Genomic DNA, 22,106 nt, shown 5'->3' with positions numbered 1-22,106 from the left:
CGCCAAGCTTACGTCAGGCAAACGGGAAGAAGAAGTCGAAAGGTAGCTTGGCGTTGATGGTGGGCCGAGCCCGGTAGCCTGCCTCTGCTGGGGCGGACACGTCCACAAAGGTGACCGCAGTGGAAATAGGAATTGTCCTTTCAGCGCCTGGGTTGGCCTGAAAGAAGAAGTTGAGTCAGCTGAGACGGAGCAACCTTCTCCCCGCCAGCCTGTCACCCCGCGGACCCGAAGGCCAGGTGACGCTCATTTCAGCCACTAACAGGGCTGAGATACAATTATTTTTTTTAAAAACAATACAAGTTTTACTCAGATGGTTCTAATCAATCAATACATCAATAGTAACCTCACCTCAATTTTCACGTGTGAATTTTAAGATCAAATCCAAGTAAGAAGGCTCGTGTGAGCGGAACCAGGATCAGGGAAGCCTCTGTTCTCTAGAAGAGGACTGCTATTTCCATTTTCATCTTTACCACAAATAAAGCTCACCTATCACACTTGAGTCTTACCTGGACTTAGTTTTCCTTTGTGGGGTTTGGGGTCACACCCAGCAGTGTCCGGGGCTTGGGGTGGCTCCTGGGAGGAAAGCCAAGGGTTGAACTTGGGGCTCCAGGCTTACCTTGAGCACGGATGAAATCAAGGTTGCAGTCACATTCACTATCTTGGCCTGCGGGTTCAGTAAGGAGCCGTATTTGGTCCATCTCACTTCCAGAACTAAAGCCACCGGGACCCGGCAGGAGTCCTGCAGGGCAAAATGCCATTCATCACTCTGAAAGTTACGCAATCTCCAGTCAAACTGAATCAGCACTTCAGAGTTTTAATAACAGAATGTTTCACATATCACAAAATGTTCTGAACAAGAGAATGAATAGAGGTTGGGGTAAACACAGCTTGGACAGCGAGGATTTTAAAGCACCCAACGCTCCAAATATTTGAGGAGTCCAGCCGAGTCTCCCTGTCCCGCTGTCTAAGGCCCAGCACTCCCTGGCTCTTGCGGTCACCCAGTGCCCAGCTGTGGCGCCCTCGGCCTTCACTGCTCTGTCCATCTACATCTACCTCCAGATTCTTTGGAGGGAAACTGGCACTGGGCAAGGAGGGCGAGAGTGGTTGGCACCAACAGAAAGGATCCATCTCATTCAAATGTGCTTAGAGAAAAGCCAAGTACTTCCCTTTTGGTGGCCTGACAGCTTGGGCTGGCAGTGGAGGGGGCGCAGGGGTGTGTGGCGGAGTCCCTGACTTGTCAGCCCCTGTCCGTGCCGCTGAGGGACGGGGCAGGGGACCCTCTGGCCGACCTTTCCTCCGGCCCGCGTCCCCGTGGGGGCCAGAGGAAACTGCTAAGGGTTGCCAAGGTAGGAGTATTCCACGTGCATTACTCTACTCTGGTGTAGTTTCAGGTTTTGCCATAACCAGTGTTTTCAAATCCATCTCGGAAACAGGCGAGGCCAGCAGCCTGCTAAATTTGGTGCCGGCCGCGAAGGCCCTGCTGGCTGGGAGCTGCGCGGGCGGAAACGCGCCACTACTACAGCAGACGCCCCACGCTCAGACGCCCAGCGCCAGCGCCCACCTGGGTTTCCCAGAAGGCGGGCACCCACCCCACCCCAGGCCCCTCTGCTAGCCCCCGGCTCCCCGGGGAGGGGGACTTCAGATCCGGGTGTCTCCCCAGCATCTCCGCCAGCAGCTCTCCCTGATGAGGTGGCAGAGCTGAGCAGCAGGAACCGGGTCCTCACGGGCGGGGGGGCTGCGGGGCGCGGTGGGGAGGATGGGTGGGTGCTGGCTAGTGCGCCATGGTCCCGGTCTCTACACGCAGCACGCAGATGATGAGGCCTGAAGAAACGGCGGCGGAGGAGCTGGGCGCACAGGCCGGCTCACACTCTGCCCCGAGACGAAAGGCCAAGGCAGGCCTCGGGCGAGAGGCCATCAGGGCACCTTCGGGATGGAGGCACTGGCGGGTGGGGGCAGCTGTGCGGGTGGCAGGAGGCTCCATCTGGGGACAGCCCTGATGCTCAGCCACCGGGACAGTGCGGGGGGCAGCATGCCCGCCCCACCAGTGGGCACCATGAGGAGCACCTCACCGGCAGTCCCGGCTCAGCCCTGAGTCCAGCCGTGGACTCACAGGAAGCAGTCAAACCCCGAGCCGGGGTCACTGGGCGGGGAGACGAGCGCTTACCTTCACAGCGGGCGCCTGAGTGACGACGTGGATGGGCACCCAATCCAGCACGTCCTGGGCGCGCGAGTTTCCGAAAGGAGCCACGTAATCCGGGAAGCCGCGGCCCCACAGCAGGCTCCGGACCTGCCGCGCAGCCAGCTGACAGGTGACAGCGCCGGCCAGCCTGGGGAGAGGAGGGGACCTCAGCCCGCGCCTACCAGCTCTTTTCCTTTTTCTTTATTTTTTTTGCTTTTTGGGTCACACCCAGTGATACTCAGGGGTTACTCCTGGCTCTGCACTCAGGAGTCACTCCCGGCGGTGCTCAGGGAACCATATGGGATGCCGGGGATTGAACCCGGATCAGCCATGTGCAAGGCAAATGTCCTCCCCGCTGTACTATCGCTCCAGCCCCATCCTTCCTTCTCTTTTTCTTTTCTTCCCTTTTTTCTCTTTTTGGGCCACACCTGGTGGTGCTCAGGGCTTACTCCTGGCTCTGCACTCAGGAATCACTCATGGCAGTTCAGGGGCCCATCTGGGGTGCTGAGGATCAAACCCAGGTCAGCAGTGTGCAAGGCAAATAAATGTCCTCCCAGCTGTACTATCTCTCCAGCCCAGTTTTTTTTTTTTTCTTTTTGGGTCACACCCAGCAATGCACACTCAGGAATGACTCCTGGCGGTGCTCAGGGGACCATATGGGATGCTGGGAATCGAACCCGGGTCAGCCGCACGCAAGGCAAACGCCCTACATGCTGTGCTATAGCTTCAGCCCAGTTTTAAACTTTGGTGTTCGCCAAACATACTGGGCACATCTATCCCATCCTTGTGGAAACATTTTTTTGAGGAATGCTTGTCTCACACAAGCGGACAGGGCACTAATTTCTCACAGTGGAAGTTCAATTATTCACAAAAACTCCAAATCACAAAGCAGGATTATATGCCACTTACTTAGAGATTTGGAGGTAAATTTCCCCATAATCAGCTGCAAGAATTGAAAGTGGTTGCCTCTTGAGAGGGGAAATGAAGGTAGGAACTGGACCTGTGGATGTTTCTAGTAAGTTCTGCACAGCTACTTGATTTTTTTTTTCTGCTTTTTGGGTCACACTCGGCGATGAACAGCGGTAATACTCCTGGCTCTGCACTCAGGAATCATTCCTGGCAGTGCTCGGGGGACCATATGGGATGCTGGGAATCGAACCCGGGTTGGCCACGTGCAAGGCAAATGTCCTCCCCACTGTGCTATCGCTCCAGCCCCCAGCTACTTGATTTTTCACACTTCAGTACAAGTTTGATAATATAAAGGTTGACTTCTGAGTTGTGTTGAAGTTTCCTTTCCTGGTTTGTCGTGCTGTGGATATTAAAATTCAGACATAGTGGCACTGGAAAGACGGTGAGCAGGCAGGGCCAGTCAGCACAGAGCCTGCTGCTGTGTTCAGTCAACTCGGGTGCCAGCCCCTCACCCCAAAACCCATTAGGAGTGATCCCTGAGCACAGAGCCAGGAGGAAGTTCAGAGTACTGCCTGGTGTGGCCCAAAAACTGAAAAAGAAAAATTTGGACATAAAGGAATGACTTTCAAGGAAGATATTTTTCTGTTGAATCCAACTGTTACACAACCTTAAAAACCAAAGTTTTGGGGGCTGGAGTGATAGCCCAGCGGGTAGGGTGTTTGCCTTGCACGCGGCCGACCCGGGTTCGAATCCCAGCATCCCATATGGTCCCCTGAGCACCGCCAGGGGTAATTCCTGAGTGCATGAGCCAGGAATGACCCCTGTGCATTGCCGGGTGTGACCCAAAAAGCAAAAAAAAAACAAAAAACCCAAAGTTTTGAGATATTCACTCTGCAGTATTTGATTAAATGATTGTAATACTTTCCCCCTGAGTCATTTACAAATGGCGTCCCAGTGAAAATGAGAGACTTAGGAGCCCCCCAAATCAACATCACAATAAGGTGTGCTACTATTGCTTTTGCTTTACTCTTCTTGTTTTTGTTTGGAGGCCACCCCTGTGAGTGCTCAGGGGCTATGCCCGGCTCTGTTGCCACCTGAGGTGCTCTGGGGACCGTGCTCAGCCTGGTGCACTCCTTCCCGACCCCGGGCCCCCACCCTTCTCTGCTCTGAGGACACGGCTGTTCCTGCTGCTGTGACCGTTAGGAAAGACGGGCCACGTGGTGCTTCCTGCCGCCGCAGAGGGTCAGTTCAAAGGGGAAGAGCGGGGACCTTTGCTTTCTGATCTCACCAATTAAACAAATCACTTGCTTACCGGAGTTGACAGCCAGTTTGCATGTTGTAGCCGAACAGGACTGGGGCTCGCGTCCCCTCCTGGGCCAAGCAGTCTTGCTCGGCCGTGCTACGAAGGACGGTAAGTTGCTCGTACCTATTCGTGGTCTGAATGATCCCAGACATGTGAAAAAGTTAAGGAGCTTCTGGGGATCATTGTTAGCAAATTATTCATAACAACCCATACAAAGTGAATCATTTAGGGCCTGCTTTTGGGGCAGGCTTGGGTGGTGATGGTTGGGAAAATTTGAAATATTGGTGGTGGGAAGTGTAATGGTGGTGGGGTTGGTGCAGGAAGACTGAACGCAATAAATTACTGTGAACAACGATAAAAATAAATTTTTTAAAAAATTAAGGAATAGACAAGTGCCTGGTCCAAAAGCCGCCCGAAGCTCAGGGGACAGTCCAGGGAGAAAGGAGGCCCTTGAGCCTCAGGAGATAGAACCGTGGGTGACAGGAGGCACAAGGCCCTTCTCTGGGTCTCCGGGATTCCGCCGCTGTTTCCCAGGGAGAACAGCGCATCCCCCTCCTAGGAGAGCCGCACAAGAAACACGCTAGAATCCAGCTCTCCGAAGCGCGCTCTGAGTTTTCAGAATCACAAAGTTTGCTTTAGGAGTCTCTGCTCTAAGCACGAGAGGACATGCATCTAGTGTCTCAATGTTTATTTTTTGTTTTTTGTTTTTTTCTTTTTGGGTCACACCCGGCGATGCACAGGGGTTACTCCTGGCTCTTCACTCAGGAATTACCCCTGGCGGTGCTTAGGGGACTATATGGGATGCTGGGATTAGAACCCGGGTCGGCCACGTGCAAGGCAAATGCCCTACCCGCTGTGCTATTGCTCCAGCCCGTCTCAGTGTTTTTTGTCTTGAGATTTTCCTTTTAAAATGCTGACGTTTCCCCAGCTGCTGGTCCCGCGGCCCACCCTGGCCCTGCGGCCAGCCCTCGCCCACCCACTGGAGGCCGCGCCGGCCAGGCTGTCCCCAGCCTGCACAGTCCATGGCCCTAGGGTAGCTCTGGCCAGGCTGGTCCTTCAGCCGCACAGCCCAGGACCCCACCATGCATGGCCGGGAACCAACCTGCTCGACAAACCCCAAAGGATACCCCCGTTGAGGCCGAAACCCGGCGACTAGCGGGAGCCCCGCCACATAACCTGGGTTGCCACTGAGAGGAACAGGCTTTGTGGTTTGCTGAAAGACAGTGCAGAAAGACCCCAAATCATCCCGTCTCGAGAAGGAGAGGACGGAGAAAATGAAAAGCGCTGCATAATCAAATCTGGGATTGCCAACCCCCGAAAGCATTTTTCCCCCTACTCAGAACTATAAATAATCCCGCTGCGCGTAGGTGTACATCAGGCTGTCAGAGAAAGAGCTCACGCAGACGAGAATATTCCACCCAAAGGAAGAGCCCAGCTCCCGTGGCGCCCCCGAGGCTGCCGGCCTTGTGAGCGAGCGGGCTGGGGAACTGGAGCTGGTGTTTCGCCGGGAAGCTGGGCTTCCTTCTTACCTGGTGGCGACCGAGCGTACCTGGGTAAAGTGAATGCTGAACGTCTGCTGGAGGGGCATCTGGGCGCTGCTCAGTGTCCCCAGGAGGACGGAGAGTGCAGCGTCCGTTACTTCTCCCGCGGGGGAATACGTGAGGCTGTACTTCACCTGCGAACAAACGGTGCTTGCCATAGCCCTGGTCCCGGAGGGGACGGCCCACAGCAGAGGCAAGCCCACCCCCTTTCTCCACTTGCTGAAGTGTTTCTGTCCCGTTGGGTCTGATGTGAGGGGTGGGACTCGCCCCTGGGGACAGCGGGTCATTTGCCCCGTCTGCCGGGGCGGCTGGCCTGCACAGTAGGACCTCCACAAGAGCGACCACTTGGTCTGACTGTGCTCAGAAGCCACTAGGTGTGTGGAGAAAAGTCCCACATGGTTATTTTGGCCCCGCTGGGTGGGTACAGGGGCCAGGCAGTGCCACTTCCTCACACGGCCGTGACAGCCACGGAGTCACGCCTGGCACCTGTGCCCCTGGCTATTTCTCAGTCCCCAAAGGAGCGTCCGCACGAAGCAAGCAGGCACGGACAGAGCCCCCAACAGCAGCCCGTGACATGAGCCTCGGCCCCCGGAGGGTGTTCAGTGGCCCAGGGCCAGGAGCCCGGGTGCCCCAAAGGGTGCCTACCTCGAGAACCGCATTTCTGCAGACTTTCATGTGCCCAGCCTCTGTGAGCACCGGCCGCAGCACCCCAGGGCTGTCCAGCCGGGACAGCGTCTTGTTGAGAGAACGGAGGACGATGGACCGCACGTCGAGAGAGACCTGCAGGCACAGGGCCGGAGCTCCTGACGGGTCGGAGGGGAAGCTCCCAAAAAAGCCCCCAGAGTCCCCCAACACACACATGTGCACAAGGAAACCCCACACAGCCAAATACCCATCACATGACAGACAGGACGGGGCAAATCCATCCCAAGAACTTTCAACTTGTGTCTTATCCATGATCCCACCATTGTGTGTGTGTGTGTGTGTGTGTGTGTGTGTGCGAGCGCGCGCACGCGCGCACGTGTGTCTAAGAGAGAGAGACAGAGACAGAGAGAGAAGAGTTGCCCTCAGCCAAAATGCTGTCCGATGCTCTAAGACGCACTGTGCAGTACCAAATGCTGCGCCGGGCGATGCTATCTCTGCTTCAACATGAGCAAGGGCTGTAGCTGTCATTTTACAGACAAGTTCTATGTGTCTGCTCCATGACAAAGACGTGCAACTGTCCTGTCATCCCTCTCGAGGCCGGAGGAAGGCACTTGCCTTGCACAGTCAACCCAAGTTTGATCCCCGGCACTGCATATGGTCCCCCAAGCACCATCAGGAGTGGCCCATGAGCACAGCGGGGTCTGCAGTCCCCCTGCGCCCTCCCCCCAGCTGAACATGACGTGGCTCGGAAGCAGAGATGGGCAGGGAGAAGTCGGGAGGACAACCCCGTCACGACACCCCCAGCAGGACAGGCCACAGTGGTGGCTTTAGAGGCTCGTGTGAGTCCTGTGCTCAGGTCATGAACAGGAGCCGGGTCCCTGTCTGTTCCAGCGCAGGGCACCCCCCGAGCCGCAGGATGACGTGGTCCCGTGCTGTGTGGGCATGTGGGCACAATTTCCACAAGCACTGGGGGCGGCGGACTGTGTGAGGGGTCGGAGCTGTGCTCGCTTGTCAGCCTCCTCGGGAACAGTCCGAGAGTGACACGGTCCTTCTAGCCCCATGAGTCCCTCCCGCACCAGGAGCCAGGGGCGAAAGGGAGCTCCGCAGGGAACTACCCGCCACGCTGACCCTCGTGGGTGCTTTCGTGTGAGTTCCAGGCATCAGAATGGGCTTCACTAAATGCTCTCACGTTGTGTACTCCCGATTCTCTACCAAATCTTGGAAGCTGCTCCTCAGAAAATCTTTCAGCGAGTCTCTGATACTGGTTGACCTGTTCATCCTTCAGAGCACAAGCTTTGATAGCCCAGACACCACAATGAGTCGGAAGCCTCAGTCCCCTATTTCCTGAGCACTGCTGGGAACGGCCCAAAACCCAGAAAGGAAAAAGGAAACTCAGACCCAAAGCGCTAGCACAGTGGGGAGGGCGTTTACCTTGCATGTGGCTGACCAGGGTTCAATCCCCGGCATCTCACAGGGTCCCCCGAGCACTGCCAGGAGTGACTCCTGAATGCACAGCCAGGAGGAATCCCTGAGCACCACCAGCTGTGACCACCCTCCCCAAAAAAAGAAAAAGAAAAGTCAGCCTGGCCATTGTCCAGCTGCCACACCTCAGTCTCCCCAGTCTGCACATGGAAGCAGATGGGTGTCGTTGGGTGTCAGGCTCAGGAGCACTCGGGGCCATGTCAGCCCCACTCAGAGACTTCACTGTCCTGATAAGGTGTGCCCACGCCAGGCGCTGCAAGGAGGCAGCCCCACCATTCCGTGGGCAGAAGGGGAGGCTCTTCTGTGAGGCTCGGAGGGCCCCGGGACGGGGCTCCCCTAAGCAGTGGGCCTGCTGGACCCCTGCTCCCTGCGGGCTCTGAAACCAGGCTGCTCAGTGGCTGGAAGCTTGCCACAGGGTGTGCGGGGGCGGAGGGCACTTGGGATGGAGAAGACCAACATGACAATAATAATTGGAAATGATCATTTTGGACAGAAACCGAGTGCTGAAAGTAGGTAAAGGGATATACCTGATAACCTTCCAGGATGTGTTGCAGAAGGAAAGGTTGGGGGGAGGGGAGAGAGAGAGAGAGAGAGAGAGAGAGAGAGAGAGAGAGAGAGGAGGGATATTGGGCCCATTGGAGGTGAGCGATGTACACTGGTGAAGGGATGAGCTGGAACATTATATGACTGAAACCCAATCATGAACAATTTTGTAACTGTGTAACACTGTAATTCCATTTAAGAATTAAAAAAAAAAAATCAGGCCTGGGATTCGCAACACTTACTGTCATCCAGAAACACTCACCTTGGCTGTTGAATTCGGAATCTAGACAAAGGAAATCACAATGAGTGTGTGAGACACGGCAGAAGCGCCCCAGGCCCCAGGTGTGTCCCTCTTTCCCAGGACTTCAAAGAACAGATGACAATAAGCCACAGACTCCCTTTGCCATGCGACTCAACTCGGCCACTCCTGCATGCTGGGGGTTTGGGGCACGTCACAGCCTCCTCCAGCACCACCAGGCCCTGAGCTTCTGCTGTGCCTGTCCTGGGGTGGGGGGCACTTGGCCACCTGCTCCTGCCACCCCAGCAGGCCCCGGCTGGCCTCAAAGCACTTCCCCTCTGTCCCCAGACTCCTGCTCGGGGAGATGGCATGTCCCCGCACTCCTCTCGGAGCAACCCTGTGGGTCACACTCTTGAGAAGCACGCATAGGCCCAGGGGACGGAGAGGACAGCGAAGGGAAGGGAAGGCAGGGAGCGGGAAAGGCCGAGAGAAGCAGGAGGCGGACGGCACGGGGAGGCGTGTGGCTGAGTCCCCTTCCCCCGGGGATTGTGGGTCCCCTGCCACGGGGCTGCTGAGCCCACTCCTGTGCCCAGCCGAGACCACCGCGGCCAGGTGCTGCCTCCCTCCCCGAGGCCCACTGCCACACCCAGCGGTGCTCAGGCTTCTCAGAGGTGGCGTCAGGGACGCATGTAGCCAGCGCCCTCCCCGAGTGCTCCCCAGCCCCTGCCGACCAAACATGGATTTCTCTCTCCTTTTCTGGTCTTTTCCACAGAGATCTCTGGTGCTAATAGGATTATTTCTGTCATAGACATTAAGATGCTTTTGACAATTTCTAAGGTTTTGGATTAGTAAAGGCTTTTTAAATTCAGGACATAGGCATCGGTTACCATAAAAATGAATGACAGTTTTTTAAAAAAGGAATGAAACAAAATACAAGCCAACTATCTGAGAAATAGATGATTATCCCACTACCCAATTCGGGAAAAGACTGGAGGCAGGGGTCAAGGCGCTGCTGGCTGCGGGCTGTCATGTTTTAAAAGGTTGTGATGAGGGGCTGGAGTGATAGCACTGGAGCGATAGCACAGCGGGGAGGGCGTTTGCCTTGCACGCGGCTGACCTGGGTTCGATTCCCAGCATCCCATATGGTCCCCTGAGCACCGCCAGGAGTTATTCCTGAGTACAAAGCCAGGAGTAACCCCTGTGCATCGCCAGCTGTGACCCCCCCCACCCAAAAAAAAAGCAAAAAAAAAAAAAAAGGCTGTGATGAGCTGGAGACATAGCACAGCGGGGAGGGCATTTGCCTTGCACGCAGTCGACCCGGGTTTGATTCCCAGCATCCTATATGGTCCCCTGAGCACCACCAGGGGTAATTCCTGAGTGCAGAGCCAGGAGTGACCCCTGAGCATCGCTGGGTGTGACCCAAAAAGCAAAAATAAATAAATAAATAAAAGGCTGCGAGGAACAGAAAACAGACCTAACGAATCTGTTTCACTTCCAAGCCATCCTTACCTTCAGAATTTTAGGGCTGCTGTAATAGGCCATGCTCAGCACTTCGGCCTCTTCACACTGCTCCAAGTTTATCCTTCTGCTGCACTTAACAGCTTGATCCACCAGAAAAGCTAGAAATCAGACATTTATCAGATATTTCCAAGGTGGGAGCGGGGACAATTGAAAATAAAGGACACATCTGAACTGCTTGGTACTAACAAAATATTCTCATTTAGGCAAAGCTATAAAATATGATATGACAAATATAAAATATACTTGAAATTTTAAATTATTTTTTCAAATAGATAATATGTTCACCTGATTCAAAACTCAAAAAAGCATAAGTTACTGAGCAGTTTCCAACCAATCCTGGTCACCTGTCCTCTGGAAATCAATGGTTTCCTGCCCTGAACACAGCTTTGAGGTACTTAATGTGGTTTCCTGGAAACAAAACAATCGATGCAGATAAAAGCTTATGTATGTTATACGTGTGTGTGTATCCTTTTGGAAACAAATGCCTGGCATATTCTGCCCTGCATTTTTTCACTTAACAGTGTATCCCACTTGGGACTGGAGCAATAGTACAGCGGGGAGGGTGTTTGCCTTGCACGCGGCTGACCTGGGTTTGATTCCCAGCATCCCATATGGTTCTCTGAGCACCACCAGGAGTAATTCCTGAGTGCAGAGCCAGGAGTAACCCCTGTGCATCGCTGAGTGTGACCCAAAAAGAAAACAAAAACAAAAACAATGTATCCCAGAGTTCTTCATCCACCCCACCAGCAGATACTTAAATTGCCTCTAACTTTGCTTCATAGACAATGCTGCCAATTATTTCAACTGTGGGCCAGAATTTCTATAGGGCCAAATCCGAAAAGCAGAAGAGCTGGGTCAGTGGGCATATTTGTTTTTACTTCTGACACAATGCTAACTTTTCAGTAAAACCAATAAAAGGGGTGGCCAAAGGGCAGCGAGGAGGTGGAAGGAGAAACCCAAACCAACAGATAGTTTCACTAGCGGTGGAATTGAGGCTCTCCATCATTACAGCCTTACATTTCTTTGGTTGTGTTGTTTGGTTTTGGGGTCACACCTGGCAGTGCTCAGCAGGGCTTACTCCTGGATCTATGCACAGGGAGGGATCACCCCTTTTTCATATTTTTTGGCTTTTTGGGTCACACCCAGTGATGCTCAGGCTCTGGACTCCTGGCTCTGCACTCAGGAATTACTCCTGGCGGTGCTCAGGGACCATATGAGATACCAGGGATCGAATCCCAGTTAGCCGCATGCAAGGCAAGTGCCTTACCCACTGTACTTCAGTCCAGCCTTCAGTTTCTTAAGCTTCTCCTATCCCATAGGTGGAAACAGTATCTCAGCTGGTTTCAGCATACAGAGGCAACCAGCTAAGCGTGTTTCCAATGGAAGAACAAAGTGTTGCAGGCAGAAATGAAAAGCCTGCTGCCTTACCTGCAGGGTTATTATCGGTGCACAGAGCTGACATGAGGGGAGCTGGGAATCGCAGGAATCCATCTTCCGTCTGCACCGGAACGCCGTACTGGAAGGAACAGCAGCAGCATCACGTGGGGGACCGTACCCGACTGCACAGCGCCACGGGCCAGGTAGCACTGTGAGGTGGTGGCCTGAGTGTGCCAATGTGGGCTTGTGTGGAGTGTGCTGTGTGTGCCAGTGGGCGTACTAGTGTGTGAGCCAGTGTGTGTGTGCCTGTGTTTCTGTGCCAGTGTGTGCCTATGTGTGTGTATGCCAGTGTGTGAGCGAGTGTGTGTGTGCCTGTCTGTGCCAGTGTGTGTGTGCCAGTGTTTATGTGTGCCAGTGTGCCAATGTGTCTGTGTCAGTGTGTCTGTGCCAGTGTGTGTACCAGTGTGTGAGTGTGCTACTGTGTGTACTGTGTGTTATTGTGTGAATGTGCCAGTGTGTGCCAGTGTGTGCATGCAAATGTGCAGCAACCATGTTCTCATTCTTCATGAGGAAACTCTCTGGACCTGACTTGAGGGTCGCCTCTGCAGTGCGGGACGGAGGTGACAGCAGGTAGGCATTCTCACCAGCAGTGATTATCAAACAACTGTAACTTACACACCAGACCTTCACACTGGGAATTTCATGAGAATTCCCCCAATATTCAAGATGAAACATGTAGCGACTGAGCAGCTGGCTACTTTTCTTTCTTTATTTCCTTTTTTTTTTTTTTTTTGCTTTTTGGGTCACACCCTGCGATGCTCAGGGATTACTCCTGGCTCTGCACTCAGGAATGACTCCTGGCGGTGCTCAGGGGACCAGACAGGATGCTGGGAATCGAACCCGGGTCGGCCGCGTGCAAGGTAAACACCTTACCTGCTATCGCTCCAGCCCCTCCTTTTTTTTTTTTTTTAAAGCACATTTTATTTACTTATGCGGAACAGAGGATTGAACCCAGGCCTTATACATGCGGGGATTGAGCCTGGGTCAGTCGCATCAAGGCAACAGCCTTCCCTGCTGCATATTGCTCTAGCCTCTTTTCTTTTTCCATTTGATTTTTGTTCTTTAGCCACACCCAGCAGTGCTCAGGAGGCCATATGGGATGCCGGGGATCACTCGGCCTCCATCATCTGGCTACGTTTCTCCAGTGAAAAAGTGGCTGCACTGCCCTGAAACAAGTCCTCTCCCTCTGACCGGGGGCCATACACGGCTACGGTGCTTCTGCAGGGCACCAAGGTCCATATTGCCCTTTAACCAGCCACCCCATTTCTGAGAACCTACCCTAAATACTTACTCTAAGAGAAATGTGTCTCAGATGCCGGGGGCTGAGGAGAGACAGACTGGGGTGTCAGGCCCGAGGGAGGTCCGGGTCCGGGCTCACTCCTGCGCTGAGCCCTGACAGCACATCCTCGGGCTCCCACATTCAACTGCCAGTCCGGGGGCCTGGGAACCGCCAGGAGGGGCCTCTCGGCCCCACAGGGACCACTTGAGAGGGTGCCCCCATAAAAGGATGCTCACTACGGACTGTTCATGAGAGCAAGACCGGAGGCCAGGGCCTGTGCCCAGGGGAAAGACGTGCTGATAAACAGATTAGACACAGGATGCTTGGGATCGGCAAACTGTCAAGTCCAAGTTACTTCCCTCTATGAACCTGCTTGTCATCAACGCAGCGGAGACAGCCGTCTGCCCGCCGTGGGAGGGGATGCCTGGAAAGTTCTTCGTGGTGGCTGGCACATGAAAAATGCTCAAGAGATAGTAACTTTTATACTGACCTGGTATTTATCACTGAATAAAAATGGAAGTTTACAGGCCGGAGCTATAGTACAGCAGGGAAAGTGTTTGCCTTGCACGAAGCCGACCCGGGTTCAATCCCTGGTAGCCCTTAGGGTCCTCTGAGCAACGCCAGGAGTAATTCTTAAGTGCAGAGTCAGGAGTACCCCTGAGCATCGCCAAGTGTGGTCCCAAAACAAAACAAACAAACAAACAAAAAGTTTAGTTCTGGGTTTACCTCATATTTACCAGCCTTTGGAGCATCTGATGTGTTTGTGAAAGAAGTATCTGATTCTGCATTCAAAGAAAAGCCAGGAGATGTTTTCATCAATTTATCAAAATTACTTTCATCAGGTACTTCTGGATCAACGAAGGATAATGCAGGTTTATCTGTTTTTAGAAAAAATATTTTAAATTAGTATGTGTTTTGTATGTATATATGTACATAATACTTTTATTATACAATGGACTGGAGTGATAGCACAGAGGGTAGGGCATTTGCCTTGCACGTGGCCGACCTGGGTTCAATTCCTCTGTCCCTCTTGGAGAGCCAGGCAGGTTACTGAGAGTTTCCCGCCTGCATGGCAGAGCCTGGCAAGCTACCCGTGGCATATTCAATATGCCAAAACCAGTAACAAAAGTCTCACAATGGAGATGTTACTGGTGCCTGCTCAAGCAAATCGATGAGCAACGGGATGACAGTGACAGTGACAGTATGTGTTATATATATATGTATAATAATAATTTTATTATACAACAGACTGGAGTGATAGCACAGTGGGTAGGGCGTTTGCCTTGCATGTGGCTGACCTGGGTTCAATTCTTCTGTCCCTCTTGGAGAGCCCGGCAAGCTACTGAGAGTACCCTGCCTGCACGGCAGAGCCTGGCAAGCTACCCATGGCGTATTTTATATGCCAAAAACAGTAACAACAAGTCTCACAATGGAGATGTTACTGGAGCCTGCTTGAGCAAATCAATGAACAATGGGACGATAGTGTCAGTGACAGTGCTATTATACAACATGAATAATATTTTGTGAACAGCTTTAATGGCATTTGAGCCTGAGGCGGGGGTGGGGGAGAGTATTTACTTCGGCCCAAATTTCCTGAATTTGATAGACTTGTCTCCGCCCTTTGCCAACTGGGGCTCCCCCATGCTTCAGGGTGTCTGGGGTCAAACACTTCAGCTGCAGAGCTTGCACACCCCTGGGGGCTGTGCTCTGGAGATCGTGTGCTTTGGGGCATCAAGGGTCCTGAACTGCACAGCCGCTGGGATCATATCAGCACCCGCAGGCAGCGCCTGGGGTCAAACACACAGCCTCATGCAAAGCAGTTGCTTTTGCCACTGAGCCGTGCCTCGGGCCCTGTGAATTTTACTAACTGAACTGGGTTCCTCAGAATTGGCCCGTTTCTCTCATGTGGAAACGGTACAGTAAAGACTGCCAGAGAAGGGGCAAATATAAAGGACATTTGCCTTGCACGTGGCCAACCCGGGTTCGATTCCCAGCATCCCGTATGGTCCCCTGAGCACCGCCAGGGGTGATTCCTGAGTGCAGAGCCAGGAGTAACCCCTGTGCATCGCCGGGTGTGACCCAAAAAGCAAAAAAAAAAAAAAAGAGTGCCAGAGAAGGGGGCTGGAACAAGAGCACAACGGGCAGGGCGTTTGCCTTGCACACAGCTGACCCAGGTTTGATTCCCAGCATCCTATCTGGTCCCCTGAGCGCCGCCAGGGGTAATTCCTGAGTGCAGAGCCAGGAGTAACCCCTGTGCATTGCTGGATGTGACCCAAAAAGAAAAAAAAAAAAAGAGTTCCAGAGAAGCCAAGAACAATCCATCCTCTCTGCAACCGACGGGCAGAGGACTGGGCAGGGTCAGCCTCTCAGGGACTCGCTCTCCAGATGGCAGCGGGAGTGAGAGGTCCCGTCTGTCCCCTCACACGTCACCTCCAGAGCCCAAGAGGAGAACAGGCTGGGAAGGCGGCGGGAGGAGGAGGGGACCAGCTGGCGCGGTCACTGCACTGGAGTTTGACCAACTGTGATGAGGATTACAAGGCAAAGCACATTCCTCTCAATTCTCAGCCAGCAGGGAAAGACCCCAGATACGGGCCGGGGGATGACAGAGCATGATGGGCTGGAGCGTGATGCTGCATGCAGGAGCCTGGGTCTGTCACTCCCACCTGACTCCCCAAGCACTGCCAGGAAGAGCCCCTGAGTACCACCTGGTAAAACCCTCCCATCTGGGGCTGGAGCGATAGCACAGCAGGTAGGGCGTTTGCCTTGCACGCGGCCGACCCGGGTTCTAATCCCAGCATCCCATATGGTCGCCTGAGCACCACCAGGGGTAATTCCTGAGTGAAGAGCCAGGAGTAACCCCTGTGCATCACCAGGTGTGACCCAAAAAGAAAAAAAAAAAAAAAACCTCCCATCCCCTCAAAAAATAAAAAACAACACCCACAGGGAGAAGCAAGAGTACAGAAGGTAGAGAATATGCCTTGCTCGCAGCCAATCCCTGGACGATATGGTCCCCCAAACCTCACCAGGAGTGATCCCTGAGCACAGAGCCAGGACTAAGCCCTGAGCACCACTGGGTGTGGCTCCCAAACAAAATAAAAACAAATATAAAGACATTCAACAACAATGACGACATTTGATTACTAAAAGCATAAACAGGACTGGAATGACCCTGTGTAAAATAACAAATAATTTAAAAGATAGAAACGTGTCTCTGGCCTTTGGTATTTGAGAATGTTTCACTTTTCCTGTACTTTGAAATTCGACAGGTATTCAAGTTGATTGCCCAGATAAAAATAAAGATCCGGTTTTCATGCAAATATTCTTAGTAAAAATAAAAGCAAAAAAAGGGAAATTGAAACGAAACCTGGACCATTTACAGCAGAAGAGAAAAATGTTGAAAAAAAAAAAAAACCAAACACAATAGGCTTTTCCACTCCAGAGAAGCCCATGTTCCTTACACATGTATTCCTCTCTCCCCTCACGTTTTCCTACATAGATTTCTTTCAGTAAAAACTATCTTGTTTTTGAGGCTGGAGCTAGTACAGCAGGTAGGGCACCTGCCTTGCACTCTGACCTGGGTTTGACCCCTTGCACCCTAGATGGTCCCCAGAGCACCACGAGTGATCCCTGGGTGCAGAGCCAGTACGAGCCCTATGCATGCTATGCATGTCTGCACGTCACAAATAGCTATGAAATACAGCATGCTCTCTGAGAGACAGGGCAATGCACCCCATCACTTTTACTTTTGTTGTTGTGTGTTTGGGAGGCTGACACTTGGCTGTGTGCTTGGGGCTTACTCCTGGCTTTGTGCTCAGGGATCACTCCTGACAGTGCTCTGGGATCATCCAAGGTGCCAACATTGAAACCCAGCTCTGGGGGCCGGAGCGATAGCACAGCGGGTAGGGCGTTTGCCTTGCACTCGGCCAACCTGGGTTCGATCCCCGGCATCCCATATGGGCTCCCCAGCACCGCCAGGGGTAATTCCTAAGTGCATGAGCCAGGAGTAACCCCTGTACATCGTCGGGTGTGACCCAAAAAGCAAAATAAAAAAACCCAGCTCTGATGTGTGCAAGGCAAGTGCCCTGCCTGCTGTACAATCTCACTTTCATGTATTTATCTTTGGCTTTTGGGGTCACACTCAGCAATGCTTGGGGATTACTCCTGGCTCTGCACTCAGAATCACTCCTAGAGGGGCTCAGGGGACCATATGGGATATCAGGGATCAAACCCAGGTCAGTCGCATGCAAGATATCTTTCAATCTCACTGAATGGAACATTTCTTCAGAAAATAATTATAAAGACACTTTTTTTCAGAGTTTCAGAAAGTACATCACCATCAAATACTTACAATTTGTAATATGAATACAGAATATGGAGGGATTAATCTGGTCAACAAGTTTAAAGACTCTTTGGGGTGGGTTCGCTGTAAAATTCAAGGAGTAGATAGCTGCTTTTTGACTGCAAAACTGACGATCACCCCTAAAAAATTTAAAACAAAAAAGTTTTGAGGCAGGTACATACAATTTTAGGATTATTTTCAAATCACTGATGCTTGTGCCATTGTGCTCAATAACTTCATTAAGGACATTTATGAGCATGTGGTATTAGGCTGAAACCATTTCTATAGGTTTTTGCCTTGCATGCGGTTGACCAGGGTTCGATCCCCAGCACCTCATATGGTTCCCTGAGCAGTGCCAGCAGTAATTCCTGAGTACAGAGCCAGAAGTAATCTTATGCATCACCAGGTGTGGCCAAAAAACAAACAAACAAAACCCAGAAAAGAATCAACCCATTTTTGGGGCTAGAACAATAGTATAGTGGGTAGGGTGTTTGCCTTGCATGAGGCCGACTCAGGTTCGATTCCCAGCATCCCTTATGGTCCCCTGAGCACAGCCAGGAGTAATTCCTGCGTGCAAAGCCAGGAGTAACCCCTGTGCATCACCGGGTGTGACCCAAAAAGCAAAACAACAACAAAAAAATCTAACCCTTTTTTTTTTTTTTTTTTTTTTTTTTTTTTTTGCTTTTTGGGTCACACCCGGCGATGCACAGGGGTTACTCCTGGCTCTGCACTCAGGAATTACCCCTGGCCGTGCTCAGGGGACCATATGGGATGCTGGGATTTGAACCCGGGTCGGCCGCGTGCAAGGCAAACGCCCTACCCGCTGTGCTATCTCTCCAGCCCCAAAATCTAACCCATTTTTATTTAGATTATTCAGGTTTAAAATGTTTGGCATTTGAAAAAATAAAATAAAATAAAATGTTTGGCATTTGAAAATTTTCCCACTCACAGGGAAAGTAATTGAGAAAGTTTAAAATAACATTTAAGAAATTCTTTTCAAGTAAGAAATATTAATAAGGGTACAAATTTGATATAAATGAATCTTGTAAACCCTGACAGAGTCAATTACATAAATTTTGGTAGAATTTTAGGTTGTCTTTTTTTTTTCCTGTAAGTGGGTAAACTTTCAAGTTTCAAACATTTTAACACTGAATAAACTAAATAAAAATGGGCTGTTTTTTTTGGGGGGGGGGGGGGCTGGGGGGCCCACACCTGGTGATGCTCAGGTATTCCTTATGGCATGTCCCAGCAGTGCTGAGGGCTACTCCTGCAGTGATCCCTGAGCACAGAGCCAGAGCACCACTGCGTGAGCCTTCAGCACCACTGGGTGTGGCCCAAAAGCAAAAATTAAAAAAACCTAGATGAACATACCACAGAACCATAGATAGTGCTTTGCAGGCTATTTAACTCTATGTGTTACAAATACTACCTCCACAACAAAAAAGCTGTAAAATTAAGCTGTATTTTTCACCCTGTGCTTCAAGTAAGTCTAATTCCTTCTTACTTCAAAAGACAAAAACATTGATACCCATATCTGCTGACAAATCAATGTGAACTGTCCTTCCCTCTCTGAACCCAGAGGGTTCCTTACCCCTCCACTCCTCTCTACCAGCAAGGCAGAGGCCTGTAAGGAGCACAGACTCGGGGCCGGAGCGATTGCACAGCGAGTAGGGCGTTTGCCTTGCATGCGGCCGACCCGGGCTCGATCCCCGGCATCCCATATGGTCCCCCAAGTACCGCCAGGAGTAATTCCTGAGTGCAAAGCCAGGAGTAACCCCTGAGCATCACTGGGTGTGACCCAAAAAGCAAAAAAAAAAAAAAAAAAAGGAGCACAGACTCTCTCCCTGCTGGCTGGCTTCGGAAGGATGGAAACCAGGTCAGGCTCTTCAGCCCTGAGAGCACTTTCACTTTCTGGCCTCTGGTTTGTTTTTGGTGAAAGCTGCACGTGTCATAAGCTTACGTGACAACTGGAACTGAACAGGCAGAAAAGACACTGAAATCCACGGGGCTGCAGTCGGGATCGCAGCAGCAGTTGACGTCACACCGAGCTGGAGACAAGTCACAGACGCACAAAGCAGCAACTGCAGGCACAGGAGGTGTGTGTGGGGGGAGAAACGGGCGTCACAAGAGGCAGGCGGTACTCCCCGCCAGGCCCTGCGAAAGCTCTGTTTATCCTGTCATGCCTTAGAGGACAGTGGGAAGCGGAGATGGGTCCGTTTGTGTGTGCCACATCCCAGGCCTCCCCACGCAGATGCAGATGCTGTAGGACATGCCAGGAAAGTTCTAGGTTTTACCTCTGAGGACTGATTGGACAAGCTAGGATTCCCAGACACGGACTTTCAAAATCTGCTAAGAGATGCCAATCACTCGGACAGGCACCCACTCTACATCACCTCTCTGACCCTAAGGCCCACCAGGGGCAGTGCCAAGTCCTCTGGTGGCATTAACTGACTGACATTCCTTGAAGCCTCACCCTGCTGCCGAGGAGCCCGCTGGACGCCACCGTGGGGCCCCAAGTCCTGGATTCTTAGGAGTCGGTGAAATTCTTTAAGTTATTCCCACTGATCCACCATAAAATTACCGAAGTGGCGCTGGCCCAATAGTGCAGCAGGTAGGACACTTGCCTTACACCTGACTGATTGGGGTTCGATCCCTGGTATCCCATAGATCTCCAGAGCCTGATCAGAAGTGATTCTTGAGTGCAGAGCTAGAAGTAACCCCTGAGCACTACCAGGCATGCCCCAAAAATAAAAACAAAAAAAAACAAAATAGAACAATTCAAAGTCCTAACACCACTGTCTCACCCAGCCACACACACAGAGGAGTAAGCTCTCTCCTTGGCGCTTAAATCAAATCTTCCCCTCCCCAAACTCAAAACTTTTTGAGGGGGGCAGATAGATGGTTGAAAAAGGGCCGGAGTGCACACTGCATGCAGAAGGCTGGGTTCAACTGCCAGCGTCACAGGTTCCCTCAAACAGAGGATTGGCACATCTGGGTATGCCAAAAAAAATTTTTTTTTGGTTACAGCTCAAATGATCACCAAAGGGCAGGAGCCCACTCCTGGCAGATACAGCGCCCCAAGCCTCCAGACAGAGTCCTGGTGGGACACAGTAGCATTAGGGAGGTTCTACCGAAATGACATTTCCTGAACTGAGAGCCACACTTGCAGGCTCTTTTGGCTGGGGGTCCATAAACTCGGGGTCCAGCCTGCCAAAGCTGGACTCTGGCTCAGGCACTCTCCCTCCTGCCCCTTGCATCCTTTTTTAATAGGCGGAAAGGTCGATACACCTTGTGCATTTCATTTCCACCGCGATCTAGAACTTTTGAATTACTTTTCTCTTCAAATGCAACGGGGAAAGGATTGATTCGTTATCGCCTTTAGCACTAACATTTTCCCGGCCGACTGCAAGTACTTTCAGAGATTCGTTCCTCTCAACACTCTTTTCCCATCGACAGGACAAGTCACTCCCTCTCCGCGCTGAGAATGAATACTCTAACAGCGATGCCTGCACACGTTCGGTGTCGACTAGCATTCACAACCATCACCGTCATTATCACCTCCTCGTCCGAACGACACCCCCGTCGTGGATCCCCGTGGGTGGCACTGGTTTGGTACCCACCGTCCGTGACCGGGGTGGGCCGGGGGCCGGAGGTGGGCCTGGGGGGCCTGGGAGTCGCGGGGGGCCTGGGCGACAATGCGGGCCGAACAGTCGTCAGGGCGGCCTCCGTGCTTTTCAGGCCCTCCGTCGGCGCCGGCGGCGTGGCCCCGACCTGAGCACACACGGAGGCCCAGCAGTCCAGGAGCACCGGCAGAAGAAGCGCCACTGCCTGAAGCCCCATGGCCCGGCAGAACCTCGCGCTTCCGGAGACGGAACGCGCGTTGCCCAGCAACCGCGGCGGCGGGGCGCGGGGCATCACGGGAAGCCAGTCCTCAGGCCGCGCGAGACTCGGGGCGGGGCGGAGACAAGGGGCGGGGCGGATGCAAGGGGCGGAGCGGAGACAAGGAGAGGGGCGGAGACAAGGGGAGAGGCGGAGGGCAAGGGGCAGGGCGGAGACTAGGAGGCGGGGCAGAAACAAGGGGCGGGGCGGGGACCAGGAGGCGGGGCAGAAACAAGGGGCGGGGAAGAAACGAGGGGGCGGAGACTAGGAGGCGGGGCGGAGACAAGGGCGCGTGAACCCCACCTGTGGGCTCAGAGCGAGTTGAATTAAAGGCACATTTCCAGGATCTAACTCTTGGGACTCAATAAGTATTAAACAAAGCTGAGAAATCAATGTTCTTGAGAAATGCCCTGACTCAGCTGGGTACTAAAGAAGCTACTAAATAGGGCTTTTTGAAGGAGCGCAGAGATTATTCATTATTGACGTTTTCTTTGTCCTTCGTCCTATGGGCACTGGCTTTGCCATTTGTTCTGTTAGAGGCTTCTCAGTTGTCAGGTCATTTCTCTCCACTACACTGTGATCACTGTATCACTGTCATCGATTTGCTTGAGCGGGCACTAGTAACATCTCCATTGTAAGACTTGTTACTGTTTTTGGCATATGAATACACCACGGATAGCTTGCCATGCAAGTGAAAACACGGGCTATGCAGTTCAATCTGCCCTTCAGATAAGCAGACAAATACCTTCTTTTTAAAAAATTTTTTATAATTTTTTTTTTACAGACTTACAGACTCTTGTGATTACGTTGC

At 52.3% G+C, this 22,106-nt stretch overlaps 1 protein-coding gene across 1 annotated transcript; it reads right to left on the bottom strand.

The window, feature by feature from the left end:
- Nucleotides 1-13: 13 nt before the first annotated feature.
- On the bottom strand, nucleotides 14-21,309 carry TCTN1 (tectonic family member 1). Its single transcript, XM_055147278.1, has 14 exons — nucleotides 21,037-21,309; nucleotides 19,377-19,497; nucleotides 17,426-17,556; nucleotides 13,804-13,955; nucleotides 11,790-11,877; nucleotides 10,350-10,459; nucleotides 8,865-8,885; nucleotides 6,578-6,712; nucleotides 5,941-6,066; nucleotides 5,519-5,604; nucleotides 4,401-4,541; nucleotides 2,165-2,327; nucleotides 617-739; nucleotides 14-157 (listed from the first exon to the last, which is right to left on the bottom strand). Exons 1-14 carry the CDS (start codon nucleotides 21,254-21,256, stop codon nucleotides 14-16), a joined length of 1,761 nt encoding a protein of 586 aa, XP_055003253.1. The 5' UTR covers nucleotides 21,257-21,309.
- Between the last annotated feature and the right edge of the window lie 797 nt (nucleotides 21,310-22,106).

The sequence above is a fragment of the Sorex araneus genome, chromosome 9 (genome assembly GCF_027595985.1).
Source record: "Sorex araneus isolate mSorAra2 chromosome 9, mSorAra2.pri, whole genome shotgun sequence".
Lineage (NCBI taxonomy): Eukaryota > Metazoa > Chordata > Mammalia > Eulipotyphla > Soricidae > Sorex > Sorex araneus.
This window is presented reverse-complemented; position numbering and strand designations above follow the sequence as displayed.

Bases quoted from the DNA above. Each gene is read 5' to 3' on its own strand.
- TCTN1 (XM_055147278.1), bottom strand. From the start codon at position 21,256: ATGGGGCTTCAGGCAGTGGCGCTTCTTCTGCCGGTGCTCCTGGACTGC. The intron at 17,557-19,376 runs GTAAGCTTATGA...TAAATTTTTTAG, and splicing joins TGTTCAGTTCCAGTTGTCAC to GGGTGATCGTCAGTTTTGCA. The intron at 8,886-10,349 runs GTAAGGATGGCT...TCCTTTGTCTAG, and splicing joins GCAGCCCTAAAATTCTGAAG to ATTCCGAATTCAACAGCCAA.